Source organism: Perca flavescens, chromosome 7 (genome assembly GCF_004354835.1).
Source record: "Perca flavescens isolate YP-PL-M2 chromosome 7, PFLA_1.0, whole genome shotgun sequence".
NCBI lineage: Eukaryota > Metazoa > Chordata > Actinopteri > Perciformes > Percidae > Perca > Perca flavescens.
In genome coordinates, this window is record NC_041337.1 from 21,176,049 (window position 1) to 21,192,475 (window position 16,427).

Here is a 16,427-nt window from a genome sequence, read left to right on the forward strand (position 1 = left end):
CAAAGTTTTTTATGCGATAAAGACTTTTCCTTTTATCTAATTGTATCTGTGGTCTAAAGTAATGTGATACAGTGCAGAGGTCGTTCTCTCAGGACCAACAAGTGAAGAGCACTGGATACAACGTCTGAAAAAATGGAGGAAGTGAATGCTGTTTATGCTGGTGACATCCAAACTGCCAGTTTTTTGTCCTTGAGGAGACAGAGGCCACACAGACGACTGACACTTACTGTATTTCCTACAGGAATTAATCCATTGTCTCGGTTGTGAGATTTGGCTGACATTGAAGTAATTTGAGCCTTTGAAAGGCAATTCTGCATGCTCTCCTCTGCTGGCTCTCTGCCCACTTAATTCATTAGGTTAAAGAGTACCAGAGGACCGTACTTCACTGCATGGGGTGACCATTCACCAGTCAAGATAATGGAAGTCTTTTTTTTTTTTTTTTCTTTTTTTTTTTTTTTTTAACACACGCTGTTCATTTGGCTGCGTCAGTGTTTCTTAGAGCCAATTCTCAAACACACTGTCCACCAAACGTAATGGGCAAAAGTTCAGAGCTGCAACAGCATATTTAAATTAAATTAATATACCTGCACTCATCACTTGATAGAAGGTACTTTCTTTTCAGGGAAGATGATTTTGGAGGGGTAAGAACTGTTAGGGAACTTATTCTTATCATCTATTGTCCATAGAGTACCTGCAATAAAAGTGTGTTGAGAATTTGAAGAGGAACATATTAGTTTTATTATTTGTCACACATCAGAAAGAATAGACACATTAGGAGAGAGGTTAATGGTTGGTTCCCAGATTTGTGAATAATTAGGCAGTAAGATATTATATATTAGTATGGTATAAATCCACTTACATGTGACATGTCTTTCTTCTTCTCCTTCTTCTTTGAATGTTGAGATGCAACCAACCACAACATTAGCTCCCTCAACTGTTTAATGCTAATATTGCAACCACTGCACTAAAAGAACTGGATAAAAGAACCAGATATAATATATGTTATTTCTGATGTTGATTGAAATACTTCTCTGTTAAAAAGCTGTTTTCACAGTCTATGTAAGCACAATATACATTTAGTTAACTTAATATATAAATAAGTTCATATTTCCCACCAGCACCCTGTTTTTTTTTTTTTTTTTTGGCAGTTAGGCATCCCTAAAGCAAATAACCAAATTCCAGCTTTCAGAGCAAACAAACCGTCGTTATCACTGTCGTGATAATAAACAGACTCACCTTTAGAGATAAGAGGCATTGCAGCACATGACAAATTGAAGACAAAGTAAACATAAAAAAAACGATTGGTAGCTGTGGCGAATCTATTCAGTAATCAGTGTGAGATGAACTGTCTTTAGCGTAAGAACAGATAAATACTTCAAAGTGATTGGTTATTTTTGTATGCTGACCTGAAATAATCCAATTTAATATGTTTAGTGTTGTTTTTAAATTATTATAATCATTCCATATTATACTGTATGCTGTACTGTATACACCATTCTGCACTCACACAATCATCCCTATAAAACCAGTCGGACCCAAGGCTCAAGAATGATCTATACTGAAGTCTTTGCCAATTGTCAGTGAAGAGCAGTGTGTCGTCATGTAAAAGCACCTCTCCTGTAATCCAGCCTGCAGGTAAGTAAATATTAAAGACGCTTATGTGGTTTATAATTTTGATGATAACATAACTCCATTCTGATAGCTGTAGATTTAATCACTTCAACCAACTTAGTTGAAGATGCAGTGCAATAAAAGCATCAGATATCAGCATTCAGCCCAGGGCAGCATTTAATATCTTGAGTGTGTTGCATACAAAATGTACTGAACCAGAGGACAAAGTCAGCAACATGAAAATGATAACTGAAACCAAGCCGTAAACCACTGCTACGCTCTCTGATCTTGTCCAAAGGGCAAGCAGAATGCAGTGGTGCACAAAGTGTGCTGTTATTACTACTGAAAGAGTGTCCAAACACAGTCATGGCAGAGAATGAGGAATTGGGAAAGCCTGCGGTGAGGAGAGGGGTGAGTTACACACCAGGTGTGATTATCACCACCATCACATCAGTGTTTGCTTTGTCTGTTCTGTGACAGTGTGCAAATGTATGTGTAATCATGAGGCTTCACCTGGTGCGCTGATGTCCCCCGACAGAGACTAACTGTGGTCCTGGTGTTGGCAACGCTCATATCTGCATTTGGTTCATCGTTCCAGTATGGTTACAATGTGGCTGTGATCAACTCTCCATCACCGGTAACCCAAGCAAAGATACAAAAGCTTAACTGTCACACAGTGATCTGGAGGCAGGTGTCACTTATATATGATGATGTGTTTCTATCAGTATTGTCCTGCTCTCTTTAGTTCATGCAGCAGTTCTATAATACCACCTACATGGAGCGTTATGGCAGTCCGATGGAGGAGAACCTCCTAACTCTGCTGTGGTCTCTTTCTGTGTCCATGTACCCGCTAGGAGGCTTCTTCGGCTCTCTGATGGTGGCCCCTCTAGTCAACAAATTAGGGAGGTAATATGTCAAATTTATCATGCACCATTAAAACTGTTTACTTGTTTGTCTAACATTTAACATTGACTTTAAATGCATCTACCTTGGGACAGGAAGGGCACCCTACTCTTCAACAACATCTTCTCCATCGTCCCTGCTGTGATGATGGGAGTCAGCGAGATTGCCAAGACCTATGAGATCATCATTGTGGCTAGGTTCATAGTGGGCATCTGTGCAGGTCAGATATGTTCAACTCTTATAGTAATCAAGATTTATAAGAGTCATTTTGGTAACACTTTATTTGATGGAGTGTGCATAAGACTGACATAACACTGTCATAACCATGACATGATGACACCGGTCATGAACATGAAGGAGTCTTTATGAATGTTTATGACTGTTATTCTAAATGATGACACTTTTAATGCAACGTTAGCGTTGTTTGAGATGTTTGTGTTATGACAACTTGACATTAAGCAAGACAATATAACCTGTCAATGTCTTTGTTATGACAACTTGACATTAACCTAGACAACATAACCTCTCATAAATATGTCAGAGCAGGCCTAATTATCAAACTTAAAGAAACTATTTAGCTTTATGTGTTAACATTACATTAAACTGTCATAAGTGGTTGTTTAATACATTGGTCATGAGACCATAATATTTGTGTAATTCGCTCTACGCAGCTAACTACAGTTAGCGGTAACTTTAGCAACAAGTAGCCTAAATTAATGCTAATGTTATCTTTCCAAAACACATTAAATCCCTTCAGTACTGTATTCACTGCCATCTAACTTTTATGACATCTTAATGACAAGTCCAAATGGTTCCACTTTACTTGAAGTCAAGGTAATTATTCATGACGCTGTTATAAAATCATTTGACAGTGTAATCAAACTTTATGACAAGTCCAAATTGTTCCAAAAAGGAAAATATTCATCACACAATTTTGGTCTCATGACATCCAATGTAAAATCCAACCACTTAATTAACTAGTTTCTTTAAGTTTGATCATTAGGCCTGCTATTACATATTTATGACAGGTTTTATTGTCTTGCTTAATGTCAAGTTGTCATAACACAAACATCTCAAACAATACTACCTTTGCATTAAAAGTGTCATAATTTACTAAATGACATTTAATAACAACAGTCATAAACATTCTTAAAGACTCGATGTTCATCACTTGTCATGTCATGGTTATGACGGTGTCATGTCAGTCTTGTCCACACCCCTTCAAGTAAAGTGTTACTGTCATTTTTATGTATCTTAAGTTCCCTGTCTGCAGGTCTCTCATCCAATGTGGTGCCAATGTATCTGGGAGAACTCTCACCCAAAAACCTGAGGGGAGCCCTTGGCATCATACCACAGCTCTTCATCACTATCGGCATCCTCAGTGCACAGGTGCTGGGCATCAGAAACATACTGGGCAACAGCACAGGTACATCCTTCATTGGTTAGATGTTGAAGCACATCCTTGACTAGCTGATTTTAGAAGACTCAAGAGAGAGCTTTATAGGTTGGTGTTGGTAAAAGATGTGTTCCCCCTTGTGTCCAGGTTGGACCCTCATGCTGGGTTTGACTGGTATCCCAGCCATGATAGAGCTCCTGTTGCTGCCCTTCTTCCCAGAGAGCCCCAGGTACATGCTCATCCAGAGAGGAGATGAAAAGACAGCAAAGAAAGCGCTACAGCGCCTGCGTGGCAGTAGCGACGTGGATGCAGAGCTGTCAGAGATGCGTCTGGAGGACCAGTCGGAGAGGGCCGATGGCCGACTGTCTGTGCTCAGCCTGCTGTCCCAGCGCTCCCTTCGCTGGCAGCTGGTCTCCATCATCGCCATGAACATGGGCCAGCAGCTGTCGGGGGTCAACGCTGTGAGCCGGGTTATTCTTGTCCCTGACCCTGACCCTGGTGTTATATATTTCAGATATAACACCAGATCAGAGAGCATCGCTTAAACAGCAATTTCTTCTGTTCAGTTATTTTCAACTACAATACTGTTCCTGCTAATGTTTTACCTCTGTTCTCCAACTATTGGCTAATTATTTAAACATAATGCATTTCTCTCTTCCTCCTCAGATCTACTACTATGCAGATAGCATATATGCCACTGCAGGAGTCAAGCAGAGTGACATCCAGTATGTTACTGTGGGAACAGGTGCAGTGAATGTCTTCATGACCATGGCTGCTGTAGGTGCCTGTTGATATCTAACTGTCTGTTGTTTGATCATATTAGAAGGAGACAATAGTTCGGAACAGGTCATTTGTTTCACCAGGTCTTCATTGTGGAAGCCTGGGGCCGACGGCTGCTCCTGCTTTGTGGCTTTGGGATCTGTTGTGGAGCCTGTGTGCTTCTCACTGTCGCTCTCACCTTCCAGGTACCATGTGAAAGCTGCAGTTTGTCTCACACCCTCAACATATTACTCTGCTGTCCTCTAGTGGTTCAGCATACAAAAACAATCTGCTGTTAGCATTTCTCAACCTTTCTTAGGGAGGACTTGCCCTTCAATCAGTAGATATCAGTCTCTGATGTACATTAAAAAAATATTTTAATGTACGTGTTCTATGCTTTGATCACTTGTTTTAATGTAGGCGTGCAATGTATGAGGATAGATACTGTACTATATTTGTCTGGTTTTTAGTTACATCCGTATTATTAAGTGCCAAGTTGGATATAACTCATTAACTAATTTCCCAGTCGTAGTTACAACTTGGATGTTGACATGAACATAATTTTCAAGTTGGAAACTATAACTTTGACATAACATGTATGGGGCATAAGGGGCAGGTAAATGTACTGGGGAGCTGATGAAGGAGTTGGGAGCAGGTGTGCAGGTGTGTTTGTGATGATCAGGCGATCAGGTGAAAGGCGGGAACACACCTGAGTACCACAGGACAGGACAGGGAGGACATCATAGAGAAAAGAGTAGTGTATGACAGAATAGCAAAAGAGTCGAAAAGGTGGAACTTTTTTTTTTATGAATTAGCTGTCACCATCACAGAGATAAGATTGTTTTAAAGCTAAAAGTCCGCACTTTAACCTTGTCGTCCAGTGTGCTGGGGTACAAAGCCAAACAACAGGAAATGTGTCCCTGTGCTATAATTTTGTACTGGGCTGTAATTTTAATTTATTATACATTTAGAGCCCTGTAATCTCACCTGGACCCAACATCTTCAGACATGCTTTACTTTCAACAGCCCAGTGGGTTTAAGTCTTCCCACACAATGCAGCCATTAAGAAGATTTAGTTATGTATTTGTTCCTGTTTGAAAACATCAACATGACGGGTTAATGATAACAGCAGTTTGGGTTGACAGGAGAGCGTGACGTGGATGCCCTACATCAGCATCGCCTGTGTCATCATCTACGTCATAGGACACGCCATAGGACCCAGTGAGTCTGACCCCGTGGTTATTTACACACACACACACACACACACACACACACACACACACACACACACACACACACACACACACACACACACACACACACACACACACACACACACACACACACAGATTACAACAGGGTGCTCCATTAGCTGAAGTGTTGTTTAGATGTGACCAGACATGTAATGATATATGTTGTAAATCTGCACTCAGTTGTCTGAGACATGAACATTATCCCTGTCACCCTGAAGAGTAACGATGTGTCTCGAGTGTTTGGGTTGTCGTTAACCACATCTGTGCTTTTCAGGTCCTATTCCTTATGTGGTCACCACCGAGATGTTCAGGCAGTCGGCCAGGCCCGCTGCTTTCATGGTCGCAGGCTCCGTCCACTGGCTCTCCAACTTTACTGTTGGCCTCATCTTCCCCTTCCTAGAGGTTAGTTACACAGTTCCTAAGAACTCTAACATTGGGGGAATTAAAGTTTATTACAGTTTTTTTCAATTGCTAAACGACAGTGGGCACAACTGAAGCCACGTGTGCAAAACTCTAACTACAGTCTGCACTACCAACAGTCATCTGAGCTAAACAGTTCACATCACATCACCTGCAAAACTCATTCAAAGCAACACAACTCTTCACACACATGTCAAAACAGACTCAGTGCAGCCAAACACTATGAACAATCCTCATTGAGATAACACACACTGTCGCTCAGAACACACTCAGAGTAAAAACACTAGCATCAAACACCAATACAGAAATTACAAACTTTTCATCTTTACAGTTTGAATAATTTAAGTGATTTCACACTAGTCAATATTTTCTTTAAAGAAAAGAGTAAAATTCTTTCACATGATGGTATTTACTTTTTTATATTATACCAGATTTGTATGTAAACAAGAAGGAATGAAAATCAGTAGTAGTATAAATAGATGTATATTTTTATTTTGTCTCTAGTAATTTATGGAATAACTGGAAAAAAATAAAGGTACATAATAGTAACAAACAATTGTGGGGCTAATCCTGCCTCTCTCCAACATGATGCGACAAGTTTTCATTATCACATTGGATGTCCTCTCTTGCCGTGCACCTGTCCTGCATCATCTACAAATGAATGTGGTGTTTGCATTGCTTCCACCTCCATTACGTTCTGAAAAACAGTAAGTGCGCAGTTTTACAGTAGTAAAGTTTTTTATGTTTTTTTTTTAATAGCTGTGTATGTAACCTCAGACATCTTATCTGGACATATTGGTATCTTTGCTCTTTTACCTGTTCACTTTTTCTCTTGAATGGTACAATGTCTAACTGTTTCATTCTTACTTGTTTCTTTTTTTCTTCCAAAGAAAAGTCTTTCTGAGCTTTCCCTATATATGATATATACTGTATGTGATCACTAACAAGTCTAAAACAAGACACCTGCTTAGGCTTTCAGCTGAAATTGCAATCAGCAGTGTTTGAAATGCACTGGGCTGAAATCCATTCTGTTTTGAATGTGTGGTTATTAGTTTTGACAGCATGTGTGTTAGCCAAAATGCTGTATATTCACAGTGTTCTGCAGGTTATGGTTAAAGTCGTGGGATAAGTGTGTAGAGTTTTGAAAACTGTGTTCAAGCAATGAAAAACAAACTAGAGTTTGGTTCACATGAACTGCTGCTGTGTTAGAGGTTTGCACATGTGGCTCTAGTTGTGCCCACTGTCTTTTAGCAATCGGAAAAAAACTGTATTTCAAAATGTAATTGGTTACAGATGTTTTTAAGTGTAAACAGCAAGGCAATTCAAGTCACATTCTGACTGTGATATGATAATGTAGTCTTTATTTTTACCTACTTTATTTCAGTATGCACTGTACAACTGCAACAACCAATCAAACTGGAGACAAATACACCATTACTAATTAGTAATAAACATTTAAAATGAGAAAAACAATGATGTTTTGGAAAATATACTCGCTTTTTGCCAAAAGTTAGATGAGAACATTTAAATAACATTCACACAGTCTTGTCATCACCGTGAGTTTGCCAGGCAACCAGCGTAGACTAGACTGGGTAAACCCAGCCCGATCTGCCGGCAATTTGATTTCGCCCTGCAGCTCAAGATTGAGCTTGGTCTGGTGATAGTCAGACTAAGCGTAGACTAGGTACACTGCTCCTAGCCACAAAACAGTCTGGCACATAACCACAAGTTCTCTTTTTTACCTTTTTTTTCACGTATTAAATATAGGACCGTACAATCACTCACCTTTATGGTGCAGGTTGGCCAATTTTGTTAGCTTTGTACAGAGCCAGGCTAGCTGTTTCCCCCTGTCTGCCTGTTCTTCTAGCAGACTTAGCATCAATGCCTTTTTATTAGGAGCACTTTTGTCATTGTGGGCCCTATTTTAACGATCTGAAACGCAAGTATCAAACGTGAAACGCAAGTAGCTTTGTGGGCGGATCTCGGGTGCTGTTGCTATTATAACGGCGGGATAAATGAGTCTTGCGCCCGATGCAACCTGTTGTGCTGTAATGTTGTGCCCCTTCCTCCTCCCCCCAACTCCGTCACCCGCTCCACCATGAGCGCATCGCGCATTGCCACTCCCGGACCAGAATCCGCCGTAGTTCAACATCACGTCCTCTACACGTCATAAAACACAACAAGCCACAAAGAATGCTGCGACTTTTTGAGGACTGTATTGTAAAGTGCCTCCTGATCTCCAAACACTTGAAGCGCATTTTCAGTAGGCCTAATATTTTTCTTTGTAATTATGTATGGTTTGCAAAAATGGGAACTGCATGCGTCCGTGTATATGAGATAAGCAAAGTGTATACGTGCACACGCTACATTATGGCCAAGCATTAAATAGCATCTGAATAACGCGAATAACGAATTGTTTTCTGAAACTGCAAAATAGCATCATGGAACGTTTGCGCCTGAACACGCCTCCTCTTTTAGCTGAACCGCCCCCGGGAGCACGACTTCATTCCCTAATTTACCGACGTGCGTCTGTGGAGGGAAAAGTCTGCTGTGCGTCGTGTGCAAAATAGGAATGATACATGCGTCGGTCCTTGTGTCTTTTCCAATGGAATGAGTAGCGTAATCTTAGAGATAAACACAACCATTATACTTGCATCATGTTTATTTCCTCTCATTTCTTCTTTAAACCACAAAGCAAACAATGGAGGAATTTGTTTTAGTAACATAAACCAAAAAGAGCATTCCAACAAAAGCACCTTAGATGCTGTTTATGCCAAACCAACTGTTTCTGGCTAACATATTTACAATGTCTCATGAGGACACACTAATCACATTTCCTCTTCTTCCTTCTCCCTCCAGAGAGGTCTGGGCTCCTACAGCTTTATCATTTTTTCCTTCATCTGTCTGGTCACGCTGATCTACATCTGGCTGGTGGTCCCGGAGACCAAGAACAAGACATTCCTGGAGATCTGCCAGATATTTGCCAAGAGGAACAACGTGGAGATCAAACTCGGTGATGGTGATCTGCCACTGAAAGAGAGCAAAGAAAGCCTGGAGGATGCAGTGAGGGTCACAGCCTTTTGAAGACAAATGAGAGCATTCAGAGGAGAGGAAGTCTTCACTCTTGGGAGGATTGTAATAGACTGTGAATGTCTTAATTTAGCCTCTACTTTCTATTTCACAAGGAACCTTTACAGAATCTCTTTGTACATTGTTTGTGGCTACTAAATCTTTGTGCAATTCAATTCCAGCTAAAAATACAGTGAAACTTGATGTGTGCACTGCAACGCCACCTTATAGAGATGTGAATTGGTGCCTGAGTCATTAAACAAACCAACAAGTCACTTATAAGCCTTTATTGACGATGCAAAGGTATGAATACAATACATGACTGAAGCTGTAAGATACAGTTTGCATTAAAAATTGAATTACAGGTGCCTGAAAGTCATACTCATTTTAAAATCCCCACCATCAGCATTGATAATTTGGTTTACTGCAGCCTTTTAAAGCACATGTGAACAGAAGCAGCTGAGCCTCTTCAAGAGCATCTGTACTGACTGTCCAGCTGCACCCCTCCAAACAGACTGAGTTTGGTGGTTCCCCAGCTGAACACATTTCCCACCACGGTGCTGTTTGTCTCGCATGACATCTGGTCTCGGATATCTGCTGTGGTCAGCACATAGTCCCAGATGTTGACATCAGTCATCTTACCCACAAAGGCGTCTGCGTTGGAGATTCCCAGTAATCCATCCTGGTCTTTGCCCAGGATGAACACACCGCCAGGGCTGATTGTGTAACCGCTTTTCAGGTTTCGCTGCTCCCCCACCATGCCATTGATCCACAGCTCCGCGCCGCCAGTGTGGGACGACCAGGTGATGCAGAAGTTGGTCCAGTCGTGGGACTTGACGTTGTGCGGCAGGTTGACAAACTCGTTGCCAATCCAGAGCCCCACCTCTCTCGCATCTCTGTCCTCGCCGATGATTATCATCATCTCGTTGTCATTGCCGTTACTGGCGTAGGAGATGACGGTGTGGACCCCCTCGAGCTGAGGCAAGACATGCATGCAGACTGTGAAAGAGTCCAGCTCCATGGGATGGCTGAGGCGGGCCAAAGCATAACTTCCAGAATTTTTCTCCGGGAAGACGAGCACCAAAGGAAACAGACCATGAGGTTCTGAGTAAAACAGAAAAAATAGAATCAGACTAATCTACTTTTAATCATCCACAGTCACAAATCCCAGTTAGAGCTCAAATTCAATCAGAAGGAAATCAAGGACTCACCATGTCTGTAAGGCCCTGAGTTGCGAAATCCACCTCAAGGGAATAAGTAAGAAAGAAGAGTAAATATGGGCATTTTCATTTCACATCCAGCTATCTTCAGCAGTTTTTAATGACCCACCTGAAGTGACATGCTTTCCAAGAGATGTTATTAGACCCTCAATCTTCAGGAGCCTCGATTCAATCTCATCTTGCCGACAAAATGCTGAAAAGACAAACGGAGAATGAAAATGACGAGGATTAGACTCAGGCCTCGGTTGCGCCCCATGTTAATTCTGAGGAATAAATGACATTGCTCTATTGTGTAATCGCAATGTCGCAACAAGCAACATACTTCCTTTCCCTAAGCGCGGAAGAAAAGATGACTCCACCACGCGGCTGTTGAGAGGCTGAGCAATACGGTAGTCATTCCACAGGGTCTTGTTGTCCATATCCATCAGAGTACTCTCCAGTTTCCTGATCTGAACATGACAGAGAAGAAGAAAAAGCTATGACACTGCACCACATAATAGTTAAAATGAGCCAATATCCTTTGACAGTTTGGTTCCATATATGACAGAATAGTTGAAAGTTTTATTTATTTTTATCAGCTGTAATATTACAAACACTCTTTTGCTTCCACCTGTCTGCTGTACCTGGTTATGTGAGAGAGTGATGGGAGTATCAAACACAGTCCAGAGGATGCTCTCGTAGCAGGGTGGCGTGGTGAGGGATCCCTGGTATCTGAAGAAGTGGTTGAGGTTCTCAGGGAGCATGGAGCGCACATCAATGCTTGATATGTTCATGTTCTGACCTGTCAGGATCACATCAAAACCACATTAGACTCAAACACTAACGTTGGTCGGTTAGTTTGTGTTTGCATTAAGTACCTGCATATTTGATTTTGGCCAGGTTGGAGATGAAATCACTGTAGTAGGTGTTCTCAAAATGCCCATCCTGAAAGTAAACCAAAGGAGAAGCTTAAATGTTCAGTGAAAACAGAAAACAATGTGTGTAAGCGCTTGTAAAGTAAGGGGGGGACTTGATTATTCTGGTTTATTATAACTTGAGCCTTGTTGTTTTCATGGGTTGGGACATTGTATCTATATATTATGATAATATTCTATTCACAGAAGTAATTATTAAAATGTGGGAACACAGCTACATCACTACAAACTTCTGACAGGGCGAGAAACTTAGTCAGATTTTCTAAAATACTGTATTTGGAGTTAATAGGTAAAAGTGAGTGCACATAAGCTGTCCTTAAAATTCCCCTGTTAATCCCTGTGTTGAAAACAGTTTGTTGGATACAAAAGATCAAAGTTGAACCAGAATGTTGGTCTGTAAACTATGATGGGTGTTTTTAAATGTATGCCTTCAACTATGTTCTCCTTTCAGAATACATTACATACGTCTGATAATCTTTTGTTGCCGAGTTCCCAGATGCAATTAAACGGAATCCTCCTTTAAATGAGTTTGTCCAAATAGCAATTACTCTCTGCCACTCTGTGCTGCTGTTACGGCGGATGCCAGCGGTGGCGTTGCTGCAGCGATGACCCCTTGCAGCTGAGAGCCAGAGAGCCAGAGCTGAGAGCCAGAGCATTCCTCTGGAAACAAGCACTCATTCAATACGTCGGCATGTAAATGAACACTCCATAGAGCCTTTACCCAGCAGGATGACAAAAAAAAAAAAAAATATATATATATATATATATACACTTCAAAAGGGCATTTGGAGTGTATCATTTTCTACTACAAAGACTTTTTTTGCAAACTCATAGCAGAACTGATGATCATTTATCAGAAATAGTGCTGGTATCCTGTGCAGGATGTTTATCAACTTTGCGGTCAGTCAAAGCAGAACACAAAGAAAACAGAACAAAAGTTTTTTGTGTTACTGTAAACCAATATGTAGGTGTAATTCAACTGTTACAATAACAAAATATATATATATTATTTTTTTGTGTGCACGTTATAGGTTTACAAAGTGAAAAAGCCCAAAGTCCACCCCAAAAGGCACTTACCATCTCCAACAGAAAACACTGTTCACAAACTGCTCCAAACAGCTCTATTGTAGTCCAGTCTTATATTTAAATTATAAATTTAGTAGTGATAAGTAGCCTAATGTTAATGCTTATGTATTAAGTGTCATTGCGTGTTTAACTTAACATGCTTATTTGAGACAACATGACACCAGAAACAAATTATTTCTGTTTACTAATGATGTTTAGTAATGACTACTAATGTAAACTTTATTTGTCTACTGCATCAACTTGACCTGTTAAATTTAACCTTGTGTAAAAACTTTAATGGTTTAAGGAAACAAGTTTCAATGCAAATTTCTAGTAAAGTCAACTCATTTGGGATAACAGTGTACTTACATCATAGAAAAAGGCGAGTACTGCCAGACCATCTGACTTATCTCTGGCTTCAGTAAAGCTCTTGTACTTGTCAGAATTGTAATGGACAACATGGAGCTGAAAGACAAGATTGAAATGCAAAACAGGTTAGGTGCCAAAACATGCCCAATGACCTTCTATGAGGCTAGTACTACTGATCAGTTTAGGCAGGATAATATGCTTGTTGTTCTACACTGTGGAAGTGAACTGAGGCAGTGTAATGATGTTTGTACAAATGCAGTTTCTGTGCTTCGTTGTAACTTATGTTTATATATGCATTTAATAGCTGCACAGGTCTATGAATAAGTGCAGGCTTTCATGAATAGAGGATGTCTGAATTGTGCATTGAAGGCCTGTCATCACTGCAGTGGTGCACTATCTCAACCAGCTGGTGGCATGTCTTTCTAGCCAAACTCTCATTTTCAAACTTTTTTTTTCAAGCCAACCTCTGCCATGTAACGGATGCCATCTACAGTGTGCTCCGCCCCACTGGCCTCCAGGTCCCACCCGCCCCAGTGCAGGTGCATCTGGACAGCTGTGTATTTCCCTGGGAGGCCTTTGGTGATCACCATAGTGGGAGGCAGGTCGATTTGAACTGATGGAAACATAAAGAAACGTCATTTTCAGTGTTTTATAAAAAAAACAAAAAAAACAACAAGTCAGCATACAAATCACAGATACTGTACATAACTGCTTTTGAGTTTCAGCTTTTGAAATGCATTTCCTGAATTCAAGGCAGCCATTGGCTTCCATTTATTTCTTAATACTTGTTTGAGTTGTATAATCTACCACAGTGGACATAAAGCCTGTAATCATGATTCATCAAAAGGTATATTATTGATAAGAAGTAGGCTAATGCAGTGCAAGCTTTTCAAATCTAACCAATACCATGCAACAATACTGGTGCTCTGCTTGGGGAAAATGTGCAGAATTGATGAGGTTCACTGTTATGGTTTTAAACAATTCGAAAAAGGTTTAAAAACTGAGTTTAACACCATAAAGAAATGAATAAAAACCAATGGCTGACTAAAAAGAAGGAAATAAACTTTCAAACATTTTAATTTCTTGGCAATAAAATGCTGTCACATGAAGTTTGGTTCATAGTTCAGGAACTAGAACAGCAGAAGCAGTGGTATGGTCCTTTAACAGTGAGTTAATATTGAGGGTGAGTAATGTGTTTGTGGTACTGGCTTACCGGAGTGCCCGTTGTTGGACATGAGAAAATTTCCTTTCTGAGCATCATATCCGCTGAGTTCCAGCTGCAACATATCTGGGTTGTGTCTCACGCTGCGCCGCTGGATGTCTATTGGGGACTGCTTCTGGCCGCCACATGCAGGGTACTCGGTTGGCCAGTGCAACTGATCCAAAGCTCCCTCTGTGGGTAAAAGTCAACCCCCGAAAACTATTACATTGTAAAAATCACCCAGAAATAAATGATTTAGGGAGGCGGCATATTGCAAGATCTATGCTTTTGTTTGTGGAATATGGGCCTAAACTACTCACGTTGTTGGGCAAGCACCACATGCAAAGGACTTGTTCAACTGGATATTGTGGCAGATGAAGTGCATTTCCTCAATTGTATTCATCCCAAAATTATGTAGTACTCCCGTGCTGTGTACACCTAATAATATGTCTCACAACATATGGTTGTCCAGGTATTTGATCAATGCAGCACGCGCCACCCAGAAAAAGAAAAAAGCTAACAAGTGCCTCGGGTTAATGTTTAGAAACATACATACATAACAATTATAGGCTAACAATATTCAAATAACTTGGCAGCTTTTTCTACCAAAACAAATACGCACTGTATACAGTGCATACGCAAAGTATTCACAGCGCTTCACTTTTTCTACATTTTGTTATATTACAGCCTTCCCCAGATCTGTGCCTCGAGACAATCCGGTCTCGGAAGTCTACAGACAATTCCTTCGACTTCATGCTTGTTTTGTGGTCGGACGTGCACTGTTAACTGTGGGACTTTATAGAGACAGGCGTGTGCCTTTCCAAATCATGTCACATTAACGGAATTTACCACAGGTGGACTCCAATTAAGCTGTAGAAACATCTCAAGGAGCATCAGTGGAAACAGAATGCATCTGAGCTCAATTTTGAGCTTGATTGCAACGGCTGTGAATAGCCTACTTATGTACTACTTTTTTTTTTTTTTTGAATAAATTTGCAAAAATCTCAAACAAACTTTTTTTTATGTTGTCATTATGGGGTATTATTGTAGAATGTTCAGGGGAAAAAATAAATTGAATCCATTTTGGAATAAGGCTGTAACATAACAAAATGTGGAAAAAGCGAAGCGCTGTGAATACTTTCCGTGTTGTCACGCGCGTTTTACGCATCAATCACCTTTAAATCCAATTCAGTTCTGTCACTTTTGTAAATAAGTGGTAAGTTAGGGGTTGATTTAAAAAAAAATCATACTACATTCTTTAAATGAAAAAAAGCCTACCTTTGTATGTCCAGTGTATCCCATGACGAGGAATCCCATCACTGACAACACAGACCAAAACAGCGGAGGCAAACACCGAGAAGAACACCATCGCTATCTCTTCTCCTTCACGCAGGGTGCTGACACCTCACAGAGGTTTTCTCTGCACATTTAAACTGCGAGTAGAGGGAGGTGTTGAAACCTCTGCTAAAAACGCCCAGAGCTCTGCTCAGCAGCTCCAAAGTGACTGCACTGTCAAAAAGACTCGAGTTGAAATGTTATCTCTCAGTGTGAAACAACTGATCATTGTCTGCAGATTATTCTACTCTAATATCAGAATAAAATTACGGGTGTTGAGGTAACTAACCCAAATAAATAATTTATTTTGTCTTTGAGGACAAAAGTTAGTTTCATATTTGACTTGAGTACCAAATATGTGTAGACAAGGAGATAAATACCAAATATATCTTGTTGCTTCAGCATCCCAGTCATCCTTCAGTAGGCTAACTAACAGATTTTAATATTTTCATTTTACTTGTGCTTTTTAAATAACTGTCACTTTCGTACAACCTTTTTGTTTGTCATTTGCATTTACAGGAAACCATGATAAAAGCACATTCATGCTGCTGTCATTTAGCTGGTTAAGCAAGCTGCAAGTCGTTCTTAGAAACCCCAGATGGCTTCTGCTGAACAAAAACATGAGAGCCAATGGTAGTAGTATTGTATTGTGTACCACCTGTTCATGAACTCTAGTCGCAACATGTCCAACACCTCCACCTTATACATGCCAGAGCTGTTCAGCTCTGAGGTGTGTGAGTGTGCAGTTTGCTTCACAAGAACATGCAAATAAGTGAAAGCAAAAGCAGTTTGTTTGTCTTCAGAGGGATAATCTTGGTCAGAATTTTAAGATATGGTTTGGGGAAATATGCTTTTTCACTTTCTTGCCTGGAATTGAATGAGGAAATTGATACCACCTTCATATCTATCTAT

At 40.4% G+C, this 16,427-nt stretch overlaps 2 protein-coding genes across 3 annotated transcripts; one reads left to right on the forward strand and one right to left on the reverse strand.

Annotated features, from left to right (window-relative positions):
• Nucleotides 1-1,972: 1,972 nt before the first annotated feature.
• On the forward strand, nucleotides 1,973-9,770 carry slc2a5 (solute carrier family 2 member 5). Its single transcript, XM_028582998.1, has 11 exons — nucleotides 1,973-2,022; nucleotides 2,150-2,248; nucleotides 2,357-2,517; nucleotides 2,610-2,734; nucleotides 3,788-3,940; nucleotides 4,058-4,371; nucleotides 4,577-4,687; nucleotides 4,774-4,875; nucleotides 5,815-5,890; nucleotides 6,197-6,324; nucleotides 9,202-9,770. The coding sequence occupies exons 1-11, from the start codon at nucleotides 1,978-1,980 to the stop codon at nucleotides 9,424-9,426; spliced, it is 1,539 nt and encodes a 512-aa protein (XP_028438799.1). The 5' UTR covers nucleotides 1,973-1,977; the 3' UTR covers nucleotides 9,427-9,770.
• On the reverse strand, nucleotides 9,684-15,702 carry ca6 (carbonic anhydrase VI). 2 transcript variants are annotated; one of them, XM_028582996.1, is made up of 10 exons: nucleotides 15,459-15,702; nucleotides 14,193-14,372; nucleotides 13,444-13,592; nucleotides 12,980-13,075; nucleotides 11,489-11,555; nucleotides 11,255-11,412; nucleotides 10,954-11,080; nucleotides 10,741-10,824; nucleotides 10,623-10,655; nucleotides 9,684-10,515 (listed from the first exon to the last, which is right to left on the reverse strand). In XM_028582996.1, the coding sequence occupies exons 1-10, from the start codon at nucleotides 15,547-15,549 to the stop codon at nucleotides 9,881-9,883; spliced, it is 1,620 nt and encodes a 539-aa protein (XP_028438797.1). In that variant the 5' UTR covers nucleotides 15,550-15,702; the 3' UTR covers nucleotides 9,684-9,880. The 2 variants fall into 2 exon arrangements, with proteins under 2 accessions (XP_028438797.1, XP_028438798.1); XM_028582997.1 differs by lacking the exon at nucleotides 15,459-15,702 and adding an exon at nucleotides 14,501-14,934.
• Between the last annotated feature and the right edge of the window lie 725 nt (nucleotides 15,703-16,427).